Source organism: Equus przewalskii, chromosome 1, assembly GCF_037783145.1.
Source record: "Equus przewalskii isolate Varuska chromosome 1, EquPr2, whole genome shotgun sequence".
Classification (NCBI taxonomy): domain Eukaryota; kingdom Metazoa; phylum Chordata; class Mammalia; order Perissodactyla; family Equidae; genus Equus; species Equus przewalskii.
In genome coordinates this window covers 68,721,922-68,742,096 of record NC_091831.1, presented here as the reverse complement: position 1 = coordinate 68,742,096, position 20,175 = coordinate 68,721,922, and the positions used below count along the sequence as shown (strand labels likewise).

General features: G+C 45.0%; 2 protein-coding genes across 7 annotated transcripts in view; both read right to left on the bottom strand.

The window, feature by feature from the left end:
• Window positions 1–4,021: 4,021 nt before the first annotated feature.
• Window positions 4,022–7,546, bottom strand: ACTA1 (actin alpha 1, skeletal muscle). 2 transcript variants are annotated; one of them, XM_008533651.2, is made up of 7 exons: window positions 6,866–7,546; window positions 5,892–6,032; window positions 5,475–5,799; window positions 5,099–5,260; window positions 4,814–5,005; window positions 4,496–4,677; window positions 4,022–4,410 (listed from the first exon to the last, which is right to left on the bottom strand). In XM_008533651.2, the coding sequence occupies exons 2-7, from the start codon at window positions 6,018–6,020 to the stop codon at window positions 4,267–4,269; spliced, it is 1,134 nt and encodes a 377-aa protein (XP_008531873.2). In that variant the 5' UTR covers window positions 6,021–6,032; window positions 6,866–7,546; the 3' UTR covers window positions 4,022–4,266. The 2 variants fall into 2 exon arrangements, with proteins under 2 accessions (XP_008531873.2, XP_008531874.2); XM_008533652.2 differs by having other exon boundaries at window positions 6,884–7,189.
• A 3,704-nt stretch (window positions 7,547–11,250) lies between these two features.
• Window positions 11,251–20,175, bottom strand: part of NUP133 (nucleoporin 133) — a 51,376-nt gene continuing 42,451 nt past the window's right edge. For 4 of the 5 annotated variants that reach the window (XM_008533649.2, XM_070566951.1, XM_070566960.1 and 1 more), the window contains 3 exons: window positions 19,464–19,528; window positions 18,098–18,186; window positions 11,251–13,899 (listed from right to left, as the gene is read on the bottom strand). In XM_008533649.2, the coding sequence (XP_008531871.2) occupies window positions 13,763–13,899; window positions 18,098–18,186; window positions 19,464–19,528 (291 nt within the window). In that variant the 3' untranslated portion in view covers window positions 11,251–13,762. The remainder of the gene's footprint in view (window positions 13,900–18,097; window positions 18,187–19,463; window positions 19,529–20,175) is intronic. The other variant, XM_008533650.2, reaches the window with a different exon arrangement.

Genomic DNA, 20,175 nt, shown 5'->3' with positions numbered 1-20,175 from the left:
TAAGACACAGTATTAACCTGAGAGATGCACGACCTGTTAGAATGAATTGTTACCGGTGGGTTCCGTTGCTGCTGCCTACACAATGAGTTTTATCCCCCTCCCCCAAATTCACGTGTTAAAGTCCGAAACCCCAGTACCTCAGAATGTGACTGTATTTGGAGACAGGGTCTTTAAAAGAGGTAATTAAGTTAAAATGAAGTCATCAGGGTGGGCCCTAAATCCAAATTGACTGATGTTCTGTAAGGAGGAAATGTGGACACAGACAGGGAGACAGGGAAGTTGAAGTGAAGGCACAGGGAGAAGATGACCATCTACAAGCCAAGGAGGGAGGCCTCAGGAGAAACCAACCTTGCCACCACCTTGAACTCAGACTTCTAGCTTCCAGAACTGTGAAAAAAAGTCCCTGTTGTTTTAATCCACCCAGTTTTACAGCAGCCACAGGCACCGAGTACAGGTACCATGAAGGACATTAGGGAAGATAGGGTTGGATAAAGATCCAAGGGTCTGACAGCTGCCCCTTTGTCCATGATGTATAGGAGATCTGCTGCTCCTGAGGCCAACCCCCATGACCAGGAGCCCTCTGCATCCTGATGAGGATTAGGAAACCCCAGTGATTATCCTGCAAAAGAATCTTGACACTTATGAGAACCACCAACATCATCGTTGCACCTTTCACAATTTTTCTTTCACTCACGCGTCACCCCCAGAAATTGCTCGATATCAAGATAAGCCATTAAGAAACTGATAAAGGGGGACAGGGTCAATCAGAGGGTGCAGGGCTCCTTCACCCAGTGATGGGCCCTCTAGCTTCCTGCGTGACTGGGCCACCTTTGGTGAAGTGCTCCATGTTCCCATTCATGTTAGCTAACCTCCAGTTGCCTTTGCTACTCCATACCACCTGTGGAAGTTGCAGCCTGTCGCCTGCTTGGGAGAGTGGCTCTGGCTGTGGGTGACAAGAATGCAGGTGGACCAGAAACCCTGTGTTTCCACTGTGATGACTACCTAACAGAGTGCCATCAAAGCCAGATTTTATCAGCTTCTTTTTGAGAGCTGCATTTGAGGCACAGATCATTAGCTTGTGGTAACTCCTCAAAAGGACTATGACATATCAACAGTGTTAAAGTGGATGCCTTTCAAAGGACAGTGCAAGGCAGAAAGGCAATGAAAGTGACAGAAATGAGATGGAGAGGAAAAGGAGGCAGGCAGGCAGGTAGGCTGAACACACAAGTGCCCACATGGGCAGTGCGAGCCTGTTGTGTGAGCCCATTTCCACCTCTAGTCCTCATGGCCGAGGCACTATTGGGTGAGAAGCAGGGCTACTCTGTGTCCCCAAGGCCAGCAGTGGGGCAGGCCTTCTTGAGCACAATGAGGGAAGTGTTTCCCCATAAGAGCCAGCATCTGTAACTCATCCAGCTTTGTCAGAAAACAATGCTGTGTGGAGGAGGGCCAGCCTCATAGTGGCAAGTAGTTGAACAGGCTGCCAAACAGCCATGATGTCCACAGATGATCAGATGATGGTTCGCATTGCAGGGTGGGCCTTGCCTCCCTCACAGCCAGCGGCTCCAACAGGCTCTGCGGTAATCAGAGTCAAGACATAAGCACCTGGTGATGGAGGGGATTGTGACAGTGAGCTCCTGAGGATGGGACCATATCAACCTTCTCTGTACCTCTTGCACATAGTGGGTGGGCAATAAAATGTTCCATTAACCTCTTGTGGCTTCTGCCACATCTGGGGTAACAGATCAGGGGACAAATGCGTCTGGGAGGGACCACAAAATTCTATGGTCTAATTCTAACTTCCAAAGCTTTAAATGATAGAGCCTAGGGTGTACCCCAGTCCAGGATCCTTTCATTTTCTCACTCAACCCTAATCCCTCTTTTTAATCCTGGCACATTCTCTCTTCTCATCTTCTCCTTTGTTCCTTCTTTCTTCAACCGGATACTAGTAATATAGATTTGGTATGAAAAAAAATTGATGATAATTTAACAATCTTCTGTGAGAAGGAAACAGCTGCATTTAAATCCCTCACAAGATCTACTGCCAGGTCTAAGGAAATACATCAGAAGCAATGGGTAGGGAAAGTGCTGTGTTGTTTTCAATTCTCTCAGTGTTCCAAAAATCGACTCTCTTGGGATGGCTTTTCAGTGGGGAATCAGCCATGACATTATTCCCTCTAGTGCCAACCACACTGTGGCCACACAGGGGCTTCTTGCTTCTCATCACTACATGCTCTCAGAGGGCGGTGGGAATAGTTACTTCTCTCCTCACAAATATTGGTATAGGTTTTAGATATAACTTTTTAAATACTCATTCTTTATTACACCACACCAAAAATCCTCTCTCAGGATTAATATAGGTAAGACAATTTACCAAATACCTATAATCACAACCTAATAGGAAAGCAGGAAAGATATAGAACACTAATAAAATGTGTGATGCTTGTTTCTTTTTAGAGAAGTGTCAGAAAAGGAAAGGGAATTTTTAGATTTGGCACATTTCCAGTGAAACCACACAGTTCATAGTTTTTGCACATTTTCAGGAAAAGAGTGATGTCAAAGATAGTGCGTCAGGAAATGCTACCAGATTACATTGAGAACTTCTGTGAGTTCTAAATTATCACAAGTCATTTACTGATTGTGACCACAGGAGAACTGGGTCATTACCTCCTTACATACCTAACTGAATCTTAATGAAGTGTTTTGGAAGTTTGGTTAAAAAATGTTTTATTATGACAGTTAGCTAACTCATGTAATTCTGACATTTTTCCAGGCTTCTGGCTACGTGAATTATTCAGACTGTGTGTATGTGTGCACTGTGTTTGCTCAGACATGCATGTGTATGTTTATTATTATCAATAAAACCTGAATTCCTCTGAAAGACCAGAATTTAATCCATTTTTAGTTATCCACCTTGGGTGGAGCAATAACCGATGGTTTTCAGTGGACATGGTATCATACTTTTATTAAAATCTTACATTCTACTGAATGATTTATTTCATTGATATATGGATTTGAGGCCTCAAAGATTTCAGAAGCTTCTCAACAGGCCATAAAAGGAGGGAATAAACATATCGCTATGCGGCATGTAACACTGCTATATTGTTAATTCTCCTTATAAACTTACTTCCTTCTTTGAGTCAGAATTTATTTTATTTAGGAACCACTGCTCTTTGGAATCTTGACTAGGAAATATTAAGCTACTTTAAAAAAGATATTCTGCTCTCCCATAGAAATTCAAACTCTGTGAATACATTTGCGCCTTTAAAGCTTTTGAGGGGCTGATCTTTCTCCCTTGCTCCCTCCTCTCTCCCACTGTCGTCTCAGCTCCGCTCCCTGCTGACACTTCCTTGCCCGGCGCCCTCAGTGCCCGCCCCGCCCAGCATGCGCTGTCCTTCTCTCTGGGGCGCTCATTTGGCCTTTCCTAGCCCTCCTCCCACCTGTGGGCGCCGCCCCTCCCCAGGCCCAAGCTGGAAGGGGCGCTTCTTCAAATACCACCATCACCTGGCACGAAGCGAAGGCCTTCCCAATTAGGAAGAGAAGTGATTGTTTTTACTTACAAACGAAACCTAGTTCATTAAATGCAGAACACAACCTTTCAGTTAGATCTCGAGATTCAGTGGGAAACACCGATTCAGCGAGGAAACGTCCGCCGCGGGAGGAGCGGAAACGCGCTCTGCCGGCGGCGCTCGGGCCCCAGCACCACGGTCAGCGCCCGCCCGGCGCCGCGCCAGGGCCGCCCGCCCGCAGCTGGCCCGGGCCCGCTGCTGACTGGGGCGCCGAGCAGACGGAGAGGGACGCCTCAGCCCTCACCAGAGGCTCAAGTCGGGCCGCGATGGGCCAGCCAGTGTTTGGAAATGCATCTGACCCAGAGGGAGAAGCCGTGAGAACGGGAAGATTTAACTAAGGTCTTGTAAGGAGCGCACGCATTCGGAGTGTTGTGAGAAGTGACCTAGGATTATGGAGTCTGTCCTCCCCTGTCCCCACTGCTCCCTAGGCCCAGCAAATAAACACAACTTTGCGCTGCGTAACAGAATGGCTGAGTTTAATGCTTCAAGTTTTCCATTTCCTTCCACAGGGCTTTGTTTAAAAATAACAAAATGAGGTAAATAAGTTAATGTATGTACACATTATAAACATTGTGTCGTTTGCGGAGGCAGCAACGGCAGTTGTTAGAAAGTTGCTGCGCTGTGGCTCGAGATCAGCCACCTGCAACTTGAGCAGATTGTCGTCCTGAGGAGAATTCGCACGCTGTTGGCGGAGTGGGGTCTAGAAGCATTTGCGGTGGACGATGGAGGGGCCGGCCTCGTCGTACTCCTGCTTGGTGATCCACATCTGCTGGAAGGTGGACAGGGAGGCCAGGATGGAGCCCCCGATCCACACTGAGTACTTGCGCTCAGGCGGGGCGATGATCTGTAAGAGAGTGCAGATAGAGCGTCAGGTGGGGGGCCGCATCCCTGAGCCCACTCGAGGGCGTAGGGCGTGGGCCGCCGCCCACCTTGATCTTCATGGTGCTGGGGGCCAGAGCCGTGATCTCCTTCTGCATGCGGTCGGCTATCCCTGGGTACATGGTGGTACCCCCCGACATGACGTTGTTGGCGTACAGGTCCTTCCTGATGTCGATGTCGCATTTCATGATGCTGTTGTAGGTGGTCTCATGGATGCCCGCCGACTCCATGCCTGGGGACCGCAGGAGGCAGCGTGAGCAGGCGGGCGCAGCGGTTGGGACGGGCTCCAGGGACCGGGTGGGGACAGGCGGGGACGGACGGGTTCGCGCGCGGTCTGGGGGCCTGGGCGGGCGGCGAGCGGGTCTCACCGATGAAGGAGGGCTGGAAGAGCGTCTCCGGGCAGCGGAAGCGCTCGTTGCCGATGGTGATGACCTGTCCATCGGGCAGCTCGTAGCTCTTCTCCAGGGAGGAGGAGGAGGCGGCCGTCGCCATCTCGTTCTCGAAGTCCAGGGCCACGTAACACAGCTTCTCCTTGATGTCGCGCACGATCTCGCGTTCAGCTGTGGGGGGCAGGGGCAGGAGAGGAGCCCTCATTCAGGGCCGGGGGCCGCCCGCGCCGCCAGCCCGCCCAGGGTGCCCGGGGCACCGCGCACCTGTGGTCACAAAGGAGTAGCCACGCTCGGTGAGGATCTTCATCAGGTAGTCAGTGAGGTCGCGGCCGGCCAGGTCCAGGCGCATGATGGCGTGCGGCAGGGCGTAGCCCTCATAGATGGGCACATTGTGGGTGACGCCGTCGCCGGAGTCCAGCACGATGCCTGCGCGGGGAGGGGACGTGGCAGCGAGTGAGCGAGGCCTCCTGGCGCCCCTAGACCTGGCGCGGGCCGCAGCAGGCCGGCCCCGCCGGTGGGAGCGAGGCCTGCACTAGGTACTGGTTGTGCGGGAGGGAAAGTGTTGGGTGCAGGCTGGGGGCGAAGTGTCGGGGGAGGGGAGCAGCCGCGAGCTGGGCTGCGTGGTCCCGCAGGCACTCACCGGTGGTACGGCCGGAGGCGTAAAGGGACAGCACGGCCTGGATGGCCACGTACATGGCCGGCACGTTGAAGGTCTCAAACATGATCTGGGTCATCTTCTCGCGGTTGGCCTTGGGGTTGAGGGGGGCCTCGGTGAGCAGGGTGGGGTGTTCCTCGGGGGCCACGCGGAGCTCGTTGTAGAAGGTGTGGTGCCAGATCTTCTCCATGTCGTCCCAGTTGGTGATGATGCCGTGTTCAATGGGGTACTTCAGGGTCAGAATACCTCTCTTGCTCTGAGCCTCGTCGCCCACGTAGGAATCTTTCTGACCCATACCTACCATGACGCCCTGCGGAGTGGAGACACCACGCACACGTTACCGCGGCTCAGAGTGGCGCGGGGCTGGGCTGCGTGGGGACTTCCGCGGACAGGCAGCCTGACCTGGTGACGAGGGCGGCCCACGATGGAGGGGAACACGGCCCTAGGGGCGTCATCGCCGGCGAAGCCAGCTTTCACCAGGCCGGAGCCATTGTCGCACACAAGGGCGGTGGTCTCGTCTTCGTCGCACATGGTGTCTGGTTTCTGGAAGGACAGGAAGGCGGTGGAGATGCACGGTGCGTCAGCGCAGGAGGCCCCGCCTTCCCAAGTTCCCTCCTTCTCCCGGGAACTATGGATACCCTCAGCCCCTAGCGCTGCACATCTGGCTGGCGGAGCGGCCAAAGGGACTCCGGGTCCGTGCTTAAAGCTGCGCGGCCCTGAGGAGAGGGGCACAGGGTTGTGGGGACCACACTGAGAATTTCTACACCCCGGGAACCCAGGGGCATGTTGTCCTTGGAGACCTCTCTGCCTTCGCTGCAGGACACCTGCTGCAAGAGCTAGATGTTAGCACCCACCCTCTCTGCGCCTCGGTGGCCTCATCTAGGGGGTTAAGGCCCGCAATATCTGTTTGCTGGGCAAGTGTGAGGGTGGAAGGGGATGCCCATGGGAAGGGCTTGGATGCCCCATCCAGGTAGGAACGACCTATTCTAGACCCCCGCGACATTCCATGTTCACAACAGAGACGCCCTTTCACCTGATGTTGAGCCCAGGGAGTAGTGGCCCTTGCTTCTGTGTGGCTCTGGTGCCAGGTTGGGAGTGAATTGACCTTGGGACAACTAAAGCAAAACCTTTAATCTACCTAGCACATACTAAATGTCAGATAGAGCAGCCCAAAGGGGCCGGTGATAAATTTGGAGACGTTTCCAAAGGCTGACTATGTCTCCTCTTTAAAGCACATATGGCTTTGGGGACCAAGGCGCAGCGCAGGGCACAGGCCTGGGGCTGATCCAGTGAGTCGGTTGGGCTCTACCCCGGAGCTCTCTAGGCTCCCCTAGGGGGTGCCCTGTCTCGCTGTCCCCTTCCCACTCCCACCCTACCTGGGCGGGTGGCTACACCTGCTGCTCTCAGGCCCTGGTCTCCACGGAAGGGAAGGGAGGCTTCTCTCGGCGCTGTCCGCTGCGGTGGCCGCTTGTCTCCACGATCAGGTTTTATATAGCCCGCGGGCGCTCCCCCCGCGTCGCCCCGCAGGAATGTCGCTCCCCTTCTCGAGCCATATTTGGGTGTTGGGCACTAGAGCCCCCTCCCCTGGCCAGTTCGCGGCCTGGGCCCCCGCCCGAGTCCCCGGCGCTGACCAAAGAAGGAGCGGCCTGGCCTGGGCCCAGGTAACGCGGGCCAGGCCGTATATGGTGTGTGTCCCCGGCGGGTTAGCCCCTCCCGACCTGGCCCAGTTGCCCGCTGGAGAGGATGGGGTGGGGCGAGGGTCACCGCGTGTGCCTGTGGGTGCGCATGTGCGCCTGCGCTCCCCGAGCTGCACCTGTCCGAAAGGCCACCCCACCCCTGTCCATTCGGCGATCACTGGGCGCTCCGGAAGGTGCCTCCCATATTTCACTCCTTCGGTTCTTTACTCAGACCCTCAAACCCTCACATGCGACCACAGGGAGGAGGAAGCCGTGCCCAAGTGGTAGGCCTGAGAGGACTGGAAAAGAAGTCACACCCGGCGTCCCAGGCAGGGAATGAGGGCGACCCTCCTCACCACCCCAGTGATCTTCGTTTCTCCCTCCCCACCCCTGAGCTCCCCAAATCCAGAGGATCCCCTTCCACCCCCACCCCCACCAAGCAGAGGGCCACGGGGCAGGGGGAGGGCTGCAGCTGTCTCGGCACAGACAACTGGCGGCGGGAGGCAAGGGCGGAGCGGCAGGGAGGAGGTGTGGGGCTCCCGGGGACAGGCCCAGGCGGTGGCTCTGGCAGCGCAGGGCACAAAGCCAGGGCACCCGGGACTGGCCTGCCTGGGTGATGTGCAGTGCCCTCCGGGATTCATGGAGTGAATTTTGGGGGTGTTCTCCTCCAGGACTGACCCACCCCAGGTTGCCATGAGCCTAGCTGAGTGCCCTACCCCCACATCCTCCGTGGGGCTGAGTGTTCCTCTCCTGGGACACAACCCACTACGTGGAGGTGGAAACTGGTGAGGTGCTCTTACTGGAGGAAGCCTTGCTCGTCCTTCCTCCCAGCGAGGACAAGGACATTGCACTCTAGGATGGGTAGCAACTTTTCCTTCCGCAAAGGCTGAGCACACTCATCTTTATATTTAGAGAATGATGCCTCGCCAAGGCCAGGCTGCTTCCCAGTCCACCTTGGAGTCACCACCTACCCGAGCCTGCTGAAGCGGTTCTATTTATACCACTGATAGATGGGGATATGCCTTTCAAATTTTCTAGAAGGATTTGGATCTACTTATGGTAAGGCAGAATGGGGGTCAGAGGAGGTCATCCAGTTGGTGCCTGTGTCGCTTTTTTCTTTTCCGGGTGGGGGACAAGAACAGTTCTAACCTTGCTGTAGAAGGCACAAGGAGAAAATTTTCTGTGATGAACTCAGTGACGTGCTTTCACATGTCACATCAGTGATGTGGTGCAAGCCAGAATGGAATCATTCATTTTTCTGATGCACTTAACTGTTCCCAAAATAGCTGCAATTCACATTTGGTCATGGAAGGCAGCAGTTGGGCTAAGGATGTAACCCTCCTCTGTAGCCCACATCACAGCAGCCCTTCCGAAAAATGATCAGTCACTTGAAAATCAAGCGCCTTCGTTAGTATGGGCCCTATGTAGTGAGTATAAAGGGCCAATTAAAAGCTACTGTCGTTTCGTTTTTAGCTCTATTATTCTAGAGAATGGATGAATGAATGACAGAACTCCATTTCATTTCTCATACCTTGTGTCCCCTGCGTCAGTGAGTCGTGGAGACACTAGAAAAAAGCCACCTTGAAAATGCATTATATGTACAATATAAGGGGAATTGCTTACATTTTGGCTTTGAAGGTAGGAAAAAATGTGCTATCATTCACTGAATACCTAAGAATACGTGGACCTTTTAAAGGGGAATGGGGTTATCAATATTTTCCAAAACTCTTTCTCAGTCCAACCCTTCTAAGCTCAGAATTAGAGTCAAATACACATTCGAAAGCTCTGAACCAAACGCTCACATACTAATGGAGATCTGCTAGTACAGCACACGGCAGGGGGACCGGCCCTGAGAGGCTGGCCCGGACCTCTGCTCTCCGCCCACCTGGCCTGGTTTAAACAGTCCCTGCGGGTCGGCCCAGGGCCGGCTCAGGCCCAATCTGGTCTTGTGAACTCTCATTGGCTGAGGGTACAGACCTCACAAGCGGGTGGAAAAGCTGCCTCCATACATGTACACTTTCGGGGAGCACCCAGTGGCCTGCCTCGCCTGAGTAAGCGGGTTACCGCCTGTGCACCCTTTTGAGAACCATCACTGAGTAAAGGTCAGCCATGTCAGGCATGCTCGACAGAGAGCTCCTGCTTCTAAGTTTTCAGGTGCAGCCTCAGCTCTTGATGCTCTGACAGGGCCCTTCCGCCACAAGTCAGCCCACGTGCTCACACCTCCCTTCCCTCCGGCCTTGTCCCCTCAACTCCTCACATGTCTGTAATATCCCAGTCTTGCTCAGTCTAAGCATTCTATCTGATTTCCTATCAATTTAAACATGAATTTGCAAAAACATTTTATATTCACTCATGTTGTTCCCATTAACTTTTTAAACTATCCCGAGGTAAATAATATAGGCACCATTCATTTCAGTTTTAAAAATAAGAAAACCAAGGCTCCACGAGCTGGATAACACATCCCAGGTCCCAGGGCAGCTGGCAGCAGGGCAGAGGCTTAGGCCACCCGTCCTTCCACTAGGCGCAGGCAGGGTGGAGGACTGCTTTCTATCTTCCTTTAATCTTCCCCAATACTTGGAATAGTTCTGGAAACATAACAGATCCTCAAGGGATGTTTTCCAATGAAGGGCCAAAGGCATCCTGAAATGAAGTCATGGCTTCATCTGCAACTATCATCTATAGTCTCAAAAACAATAGTGAGTGGGGCTGGCTGGCAAAACTCAAAGTCAGACACATTCCAGGGACCAGGTGGATAAAGGAAAACACCAAACTTATTCTCCTCACAAGCCACGCATCTGAAAACATCAGGTCAACCCATGGCAGCCAGGAAGGCAGGGCCTGGATGTGCTGGGGATGTTCTCACTCTGAGACTTGCTCTGCCTTGGCCATCTCTCAGGGCCTGGTCCTCTCTCCTCCTCCCCTACCACCTTCTTACACCTGGTATAATGAACTAGTGAAAAGCCTGCGCTTTGGAGTAAAGCACAGCTGGCTATGCAGCCCACTCTCATTGGCTATGTGACCTTCAGGTCACTTCCAGAAAGACTGAGCACTCTCAACTGAGGACACTACCTACTCCTTAAGGCTGACTTGAAGATTAAAACTAGGCAAATACCTGGGACATAAGAAAAATTCAATAAGTGGTACGGTATCTTTCTTCTAAGTGTTTGGAGGAGGAGAGAGGGCTGGGGTGGTAGAAGAGGTGAGCAGAGGAAATTAGAAATTATTAGAACTGTTCACTAAACGCATGTCATCATAACTCAACAGGAAGAGTCAGGGTAATTTTAAATGTATTTGGAGCATACAAAGATTTCTGTACAAAGATTTATTCTTGTATTATTTAAAACGGAAAAAAAACCCCACAAAAAACCTAACTACCAAAACCATTAACCTGCATGTTTTAAGATTGTTAAGAGTGAGACAGAGGAGCTGTTAAATAAATTATGATACAGCCATGTGGTAAGGTGTCTGCAGTCATTAAAAATTATATCTTGAAAAACACTGAAGACATGCATTCTCAAAGAGGTGGGAAATTGGTTCTTGGAGAGTGGGGTGAAAAAAATCTTAGATATTACAGTGATTTGCGGCCTCCAAAGATCATAGTCCATAAAAAGATACACAGCATGTCTGTGGTATTAAACTTCCACAGGGGGTGGGCGTGGAGTGATTAGGAAAAACTGTAGTCTCCTTAGGAAGAGTGATAATGAAAAAAAGGTTGAGGGGCTGGCCCCGTGGCCGAGTGGTTAAGTTCGCGCGCTCTGCTGCGGTGGCCCAGGGTTTTGCTGGTTCGAGTCCTGGGCACGGACATGGCGCCGCTCACTGAGCCATGCTGAGGCAGCATCCCACATGCCACAACTAGAAGGACCCACACTAAAAATACACAACTATGTACCAGGGGGCTTTGGGGAGAAAAAGGAAAAAATAAAATCTTTAAAAAAAAAAAAAAGGTTGAGAAATACTAGATTAAAGATATACAGAAATACAATATCTCACATCAAAATAAGTGGGTTACAAAATATAATAGTATGCACATTCCAAAACATTCTAAGATATATTTCAAAATGGTAACTGAAGTTATGTCTGGCTGGTGAGATTATAATGGTTTATTTTTTTCAATATACTTTTTTTCCCAAATACATTTCACATTTCCTACAGTATATTTTTAATTTTAGAATTACACAAGATGAATTTTTTAAACTGTACTTTGGTATTTAATGAGAGGATTTACGTAGAAATATGTAAAGCTATTCTCTCTTCAGGTACTCTCTGAATACAGTGTCCAGGAAGAGCTGGGTGGGGCTACGTCAATATTCCCGTAGTTAGGAGCCTCCAAACATGCAGGTGTGTGGGATCGCAGCAGAGTGAGCGTGAATCTAACGTCATCCTGGAGTGGGTTTCCTTCTGTTCACAAGTTACCGGAGAAGACTAGCTGCCTGTGAGAACTATGGGCACACCCTGATTCTTCCACAGCCCCCATACGCTCAGTGAGTGACACTTCAGGAAAACTGATTCAGACCCCAAAGGAAAAAAGAAACACAATCCAATTTTTATAAGTTTTCTTCGAAAATGAAAACCGTAAAACAGAGCGTATCAGTAGTCTTTTAGTTCACTATGGATTTCAGTGAGTCTCATACATATCTCAAGTTCTGCCTTAATCCTTGACACATTCACAAATTCTTAAGCCATTCCAACACACAAGGCCTGCTACTCATTATCAGAATCACAACCTGATTATTTGATTTAATGAAAGCCGCAAACTGCAACTTTCAGAACAGCATTCAGAGACAGGAGTGGAAAAACCTCTTCCCAATCAAAGTTTCCCTTTCACTAGAAAACAGTCTCGCCTTTAAAGCACAATTATAATTTGTCATTATCAATTACTCAATTTATATAAAAATCAATGATTCTTTGATAAAGATGATGTAGAACAAATTTTTGAAGTTCAGAAGAAAAAATTATTCAAAATCTTAGGCCTTAATTTCACTATTACTGTTAAAATAATTTTTAAAAACCCACCCATTGTGGTGCTATAGCTACTGCCTCTAGGAGACAGTGCTGGAAGAGCGAGACCTCTCACCCCTCAGTCAGACCACGAGACGACACTATGAGAGCAGTTTCACATCCACAGAATCAGCAGGGCCAGAGGCATCATCAGATTGGCTATCCTGTCACACTAGGGATAATTAGATTAGTGGCGGCATGTGAGGGTGGCACAATCCTGTGTCCCCAGAGCACATTACTACCTGCCAGGATCATACAGGTGAGAACTGTTAACGTCTCTGTAAAACCAAAGCCTCATCTCATAACATAAGAATTCAACGATTTCTGACCTGCTCTCTGACAAGCTCCTCTTCCTAACTCCTCTTGGACCTTCCCTATATTCCTAACCCGGACCCTGATGCTGTCCCAACACACAAGCTGCAAACAGAAAAAGACCAGGCTCCTCACTTCCTCCCTTTGATTATTAATGCAAACAGCTCCACTAACCAGTTCTCCCGAACACGGTCAAAGGCTGCTTCACAGCCTGGAGGGGAGAGGGCATGACGGCTGCGCTTTGTGAAACAGGAACAGGACTCTCTTTACCATATTTAACTGCTGACCTTTTCAGCTGTTGGAGCAAGTCATTTAGTGAGCATTCAACTGGGCCAAGTCTGAATATGCCAGCAACTCCCTGCCCAATCTCTGGTCTTTATTTAAAGCCAGATTAAAACTGAGTGATGACATTGGTTAGGACAAAGAAACTTTAAGAACTACTACTTTTCAGTTAAATCAGATGCCATATTAAGAAACCCTATAATGGTTTCTAGCATTGTGCATGCTTTATATTAGCTAGACAGACTGTGGTAAAGCTGGAACTCAGTGTAAATCACCCTGAAAATATATGAAGTTGATTGAATCCCCATACTGAAAGACTGTAACTAACACTAATACTATAAATTTAATATACGGAACTTATAGATAGGTTAGAAAGCCACATAAATGTTTTATTCACTAAAATACTTCCATTAATATTCTATTATTTATGCAGAAAACTTTCAAGTTTTACCAATGAATTAATCAGTTATCAAGCTCACATGAGTTAGGCCCACTCTACTTTGTCTTTTGTCCTATAAGAAGTCAGCAAAATTTCACATTTATCTTACTAGATATTTCCCATTAGCCCTAACCAAAATAGATACCAAACACTCCAGATTCTCTTCAGTGCACAATATCCAGTCATGGCCATTTCAGAGACAACCCAGTACAATTTTGTTATTTTTAGAGTTAAAGAAACTGAAGCCTAGAAGTGATCTGTGCATACAAGTAGCCAGAACCAGGACAAGAAGTCTAGAACCCTGGATGGAATGAGATTAAAAAGAAAGAGCAGCAAGTATAGAAACATCAACTGATAAATTTCAGATGGAAAAAAGGAAAAGAGAAAATATCATGCAACTAACAATTATAGTTACATAGCTGTTTTATAGTAGCTCCAAATAAAGTATAAAAAACTCAGCAATACACGCTATAAAACTGCACAAACTTCCAGATGTTTAGGCCTAAAATTTTTATAAGGACACACTTATACAAATTTCCAGGAACAATGGCCATTTTTAGAAAAAGTTACATTTGTCCCTGGACATAATATTCATAATTTGCTTTCAAAACAAACTCAAAATAAGGATTAGACTTCAAGCTTCCCAGCTGATCTGCTTGTAGTAGGTCTTTCACTTCCGGTAGATATTCACTGAGCTGAATGCCTATAAACACAAACATAGACAGACGTTTGTATTTTCATAAAACTCTCAAACGAATTAAGATGATTGATGACAAAACCACCTGTGCTTCTACTTAAAATATAATGTCACTCTGCTATTGGGAAATACTTTGTTCTACATTCCTTCCATCTGTCAAACATACTTGCAGGTCTAACAACATGACATTCTTTACTTAGAAGAGGCTGCTTGAGTGCTTTTTCCTCTTAGTGGTCAAAATAGTCAATCTATTTAAAGTCTTTAACAAGATCTCAAGTATTTTCATTCTTCTCCACAGTTAATTCATTCCCTCAACACGGATGTTTTCAACTAATCACTGGAAAACAAGTATTTTAAACAATTATATTTTTACCTATTTGGGAAATAGTTTAGCAGAAATACTGCCATGAAAGCTAGCTATGGTATCTCAAAATGTAGTAAAGCTTAAATCTAAAACTAGATAGGTGAAAGAATCATTTCTTCATTCTTCATCAGTCTTCTATAGAGCTGGAAAGCCAGTGAGCACTGATTAAATGGATTGTTTAAACTGATATCTATGTAGTTACAAAAAAGTATGTACAATTTTCTCATTTGATAAATAAAACTAGCAGAATATTTTTAAATTAATGACAATTTTTTATAGATTGTTATATTACCGTAAGGTTCTCAAAATCAATTAGCGGGTTTGGTTTTGTTTACTGGGAAGATTCACCCTCAGCTAACATCTGTTGCCAATCTTCCTCTTTTTCCCCTCCCCACAGCCCCGGTACATAGCTGTATATTCTAGTTATAAGTTCTTCTAGTTCTTCCACAAGAGCCACAACCACAGCATGGCAACTGACAGAGAAGTGGTGTGGTTCTGTGACCAGGAATCAAACCCAGGCCACCGAAGCAGTGAGAGCGCCAAACTTTAACCACTGGGCCATCAGGGCTGGCTCCAGGTTTTTTTTTTAATACCCTCAAATTGCCTAGGACCATTCTTTGTACTTAATTGATAGACAATAAAAATCTGGGTTAATAAATGTTGAGACTAAATCCAAAATATTTATATGTAATTTACTACAATTAACATGCTTTTAATAAAGACTTTCTCTGCAAAATAGTATTATAATCATGAAAATATCACATTAATTTCTAAAAGACCAATTCTCTAAAAGAAACCTAACATCTTACTTGACTTCTATTCTTATACTGCATGCTTTCTGTTTAGACCTAATCTTTGACGGATCCTTCCTGTTCTTTGGAGCAGGGGTAGAAACTTGAATGTTTGCAGAGGTCCGGCAGGAGTGTGAGCAAGGTGACCCGGGGGTGTTGGTAAACTCAGAGCCGCTGTCCATTCAAAGCGGGCAGTGCTCATCAGCTCCAGCTGACTGTTGCCAGGTAAATATTTCACTCTGGTATAGGCAAATCTTTTGCGTTTTAAGAGAAGTCAGAAAACAAGACTTTTATAAGAACTCTTCTCAACTATTAAATGCTGATGATTTATTAGAAAGAATTTTAAACTCCATGTCATGATATGTGCATTCTGTTACGTAACCTACTTCAACAACACGTAAAAACAAATGGGAAAGCTCCATGTGGGTAATTCAAACATATCTGTAGGATGAATTCATTCCACAGGCTGAAATCAGGCTGTCAAAGCCTATGAAATACAATGTGAGGCTACCTACATCTCTCTATCTGCAGAATCTGTACTTTAAAAACATTTACCATTGTACACAAAAGCCTTATTAAAAGGGTTCCAAAAATAAATGTCTTTGGCTTGTTTTTATAATAAACATATATACCATTTAAAAATATATTTATATAATAGTTTCTACTTGTTTTTGTCCTTTGGTCAAAATTTATTTCTTGTTGTAAAATTATAACTTTTCATTCCTGTTTTTCATCTCTGATTTATAATATAGAATAGCAAAAACTGAAAAGACATTTAAATAGCACTAAATACTAAATTAGCCACACTTCAGTTCTGTGGGACTTTTAAGAGAAGTTAACTTCATGGAAAGCATCAGACTGGGGTCCAAATGCTTTCTAATATCTATTAGGCTCAAGTGGAGAATCTCTCCAGCAGTGCAGAGAAACCAACCATATCCAGTTATTTCTTCAATTCCAAATATAGAAAAGAGAAAAATTTATATATTTTAGCTCTTTCTGAATTTTAAGTATTTTCAAGCAAAACATATTCTCTTTTGCTATATTCCTTCCTTATTTAAATTTTAATTTATATTTATTTTTTGACAATGAAAAGGCTTAATTAACCTTTGTGTTATTTGCTCATCTTTGAAAATGAAAGCACTCATTGAGTCTACTGTCAGTGCGGGGTCACCAACTATCCATTTTCATAAATAAAAGTCCAGGTTAGGGGCCAGCCTAGTGGCATAGTGGTTAAGTTTGCAAGCTTTGCTTTGGCAGCCTGGGGTTCACAGGTTCAGATCCCAGGTGCAGATCTGGCACTACTCGTTAAGCCATGCTGTGGCAGCATCCCACACAAAAAAGAGAGGAAGACTGGCACAGATGTTAGCTTAGCGACAATCTTCCTTGGACAAAAAGAGGAAGATTGGCAACAGACGTTAGCTCAGGGCCAATCTTCCTCACAAATAAATAAAGAAAGTCCAGGTCAATTCTGAGGGAAGTTCCCAGTAATCTACTCACAGAATTGCATTTATATTTGACTAGTTAAACAAGAGACTAAAAATATGAAAAGTAATGCTAGGAGATCAACACAGATAGGCTCTAAGATGAAAGCTTATGGAACTCAAACACTAAGAGCTGACGTCTCTTCAACCTCAGAGCACTGGTGTGTGTGATTAGTCCCACAGTACTTCTCTGAGGGCCCCTTCATTTCACTTGGTTAAGCTAGTGATTCTAAAATAGAGGACTGCAGAACAGAATCTATTACACAGGAGTTAGAGCTATGAATCTGCAAAATAATTCTAGGCATTCAAAGAACAAATGCTTACTGAGTGACTACTATGTACAGGGCACTGGGCTGGGCATGTTTTATATGGATTAAATCACGCATCTTGCAAATATTTGTATGGAAAATTTTCAAATTTCAAATTTTATTCATCATAATGAATAAAATTCACATCCATTTAGAAGGACTACTGAATTTAAAATAGCTTTTTGTCATTGTATTTTTTCTAATTGGTATTAAAGAGAGTGTCCTTATATTTGAAAAGATAGGTAAACACTAGGTTAGCCTATTTTGCACATTGTCTGAATTTAGTATCACATATTTCGATCTAATAATTCTATAATAAATATGAGCCACACTTGTTTCTTGTATAAAATGTGCAAAATCTCTCATCTCTCATCTAATACTCTTCATATATTAAGCTCCCAAAAGAGGTGAAAGTAAGTACCCTCTAATTCATCTTTCTCCCTGAGAACAAACATTTTATCTGTAAAAGCGTCTTTACCTATTTGTTATCTTGACGAAGCAAATGGAATTTTGCTCACTGCTTTGGATACAAAACATACTCCATTCTAGTTTCTTTTTATTTTGCTCCAAAAATGAATTTTAGAGTGTTAATGTCCAAAATGGATTTGTAAAAACATTTTGTAATTTGCTCTTAAGCACAGTATGGCCAGTTTAGTAGAGGATATACCAAAAAATTTATACCTCATTTCAAGTTCTCTACCTTCACAAAAGTTACCTGAGAAGTTAAAGGAAATGATTACTGTTTTCATACAGATTTTTGGTGTCACAACCAACATTTGAGTCCGTTTCTTCTCTGTCCTGAGTCAGCATGGAGACTTCACCCACTGTAATCACCCAGGACCCAAGTGGATGGAGACTTCACCTTGACATATGCTCCCCCAGTTGGAGACGGAGGAAAAAAGCCCTTCCTTTACAGTCACATGTCACTTAACGATGGGGATACATTCTGAGAAATGTGCCCTTAGGCGATTTCATCATTGTGCGAACATCACAAAGTGTACGATGGTATAGCCTACTACACACCTGGGCTATATGGTACCAATCTTATGGCACCACTATGGTATATGGGGGTCCATCATTGACCGAAATGTCATTATGTGGTGCATAACTGTATTTTAAACAAATCTGTCTAACTCTGAGCTTGATACTGCTTAATCTTAAACCACCCTGGCATCTGACACCTTTGCAAATCCCCATTATGCTAAGATTTCTAAAACTGAGGAGTAATATTGTAATTTCCAATATTAACAAACCGCTTACCATCTTTTAAAAGTTTCTGTAAGATTTTCACAAATATACTGTCTTTAGACACTTCAATTGGATCATCTTTACCATCTGAACTGGACCAGCTAGAAAACAAAATCACCATGAGGGGAAAATGAAATCATGGACAAATCCTACATTAATGACTTCTGTTCGCTATCGTGGTTTTGTCTGGATGGTAGTAGGGCGGTGGAGAATCTTGAGTTTTGTGATACTATTTCAACTTATTTAAATAAGGGAACTTTAAATGTTAGATATACTTAGAGTCTCTATATTAGATATAAAATGCTACACAGAGGTAGGTATTCATGTGTTTGATGTCAGCACCAAGTAGTAAGCTATCTTTCCCTAAAAAATTCTATAAGTAACAATCTAGTAAGGACCCAAAAATGTGATCTTTCAGAGTAGAGGCAATAGTTATAATATGTTATAACATATTCTGTTTTTCATATAAGTACATGGCAATCAGTGTCTAATATAATGTTGTTTTCTTTATCTAGTTGAGATTATCTACTACGGGAATAAAAAAACACACGGAGCCACTGCTTTGTAGTAACCAAAGGACATATCCCACAGGATACCTTAAAGTTTTTCAACAAGAAGCCAGGACAAGAAACTCCAGTCACGTCAGCATACCTTTGTATGATTAGGAAGGAGAATCAAGTAGGCAGAGCTAGATGCTTCAGAGGGTGACCTCCAAGACCAGATTTAACAACAATTTTAACTATCTGAGAGTGATCAAAGGAAGAAATGCTTTAGTAAAAACAGTTCTACCGCAATTTCTCAACACCACAGGAAAAAGGAGAATTGCAAGCAGGGAAGGCTTTTAGCACCCAAGTCACGCACTCTTTCAAATTCTTTTCCTGGAAACAATCCACCCCACCAACTGATCACTCTCAGTCTTTCTTTGCCACCACCTACCACTGTCATTCCCATGAGGGAAACCCTCCTCTGCAGGAAGAAGACGACTGAAAAAGAGGTCTCAATAACTTAAAAGAGGGCATTGATCCTCAAATTGTAATAACTTTTTATTTAAACAACAACAAAAAAGAAGCCTCAAGTCTTGTTTGGCAGCACTGGCCTGACTCCAGTGAAAATAAGGAACATATGTATTTCTGTGCAAACTGACAGTCTAAATTTTAAAATCCAAAGTAGAGCTTTATTACACCAGTGGTTCTAGGTCCTTAAATTATTCCTTAATTACTGAATAAAAAAATTTAAGATTATTAACGCAACCATTAAAATTTTCATCATATATGCTACAGTACAATTAGGTTACAAAACCATTTATGTATGATACCATAATCTCCCTCAAGAGTCCTTTTCCAAAACCACACCTTAGATTCTTGCTATGAGAACTTACTTATCTCTCTGAAGAGCTTTGCAAAGGATTTCCAGTTTTAGATCATTTATATTTACATCTTCCTCCTTCACAGCAAAACAAAAAATCCTTATTAATTCCTGAGTTAAAAAAATACATGCTTAAATTTGAGTTGTCAACTCCTAATTCTGCATAAATATTATTGCTTTAATTCATAATTTAAAAGAATTTGCTTTTCTTCAAGACATTAATGCTACTCAGAAGAGTAAGCCAATTAATAAATTTCTGTGAATTAGTTTATTATGTGAAAATGTGATTTTATCAGGAAGCTTGAGATGGTTAAGATTTTAAACAAGGTAATGTAAAAGCCAACACAGTGTGTTTTTAAAATCTACCAAACTGCTTTCAATTGCAGGGCTAACTACTTAACCTACAGAATTTTCATTATAATCTTTTCTTCAAAGAAGGCAAAACAGCTCTTACAGGGAGTACTATGAAGAGTAAATTGATAAAACAACATATTAGATTGAAGAACAAATAATAACAATAAGTGAAAGAGAAAAAATATCTCGGGACTTGGAAAAGCAGCCTTTTTTATTTGTACGTGGAAAAAGACACCTGGCAATGTGTGAGAATGATCAGGAAATGGAATCTCTTGACAGCTTTCCTAAAGAGCTGTATGTATCCCAAGAGTCAGGGGTAGCTAAACCAGTCTTTTTTTAATTAACACATTTTCATGATTGGCTAAAAGAGG

Excerpts from the sequence above, each read along its gene's own strand:
- ACTA1 (XM_008533651.2), bottom strand. The coding sequence starts at position 6,020 with ATGTGCGACGAAGACGAGACCACCGCCCTTGTGTGCGACAATGGCTCC. Across the intron at positions 5,006-5,098 it reads CTACTCCTTTGTGACCACAG|CTGAACGCGAGATCGTGCGC; the intron begins GTGCGCGGTGCC and ends TGCCCCCCACAG. Across the intron at positions 4,411-4,495 it reads CCAGCACCATGAAGATCAAG|ATCATCGCCCCGCCTGAGCG; the intron begins GTGGGCGGCGGC and ends ACTCTCTTACAG.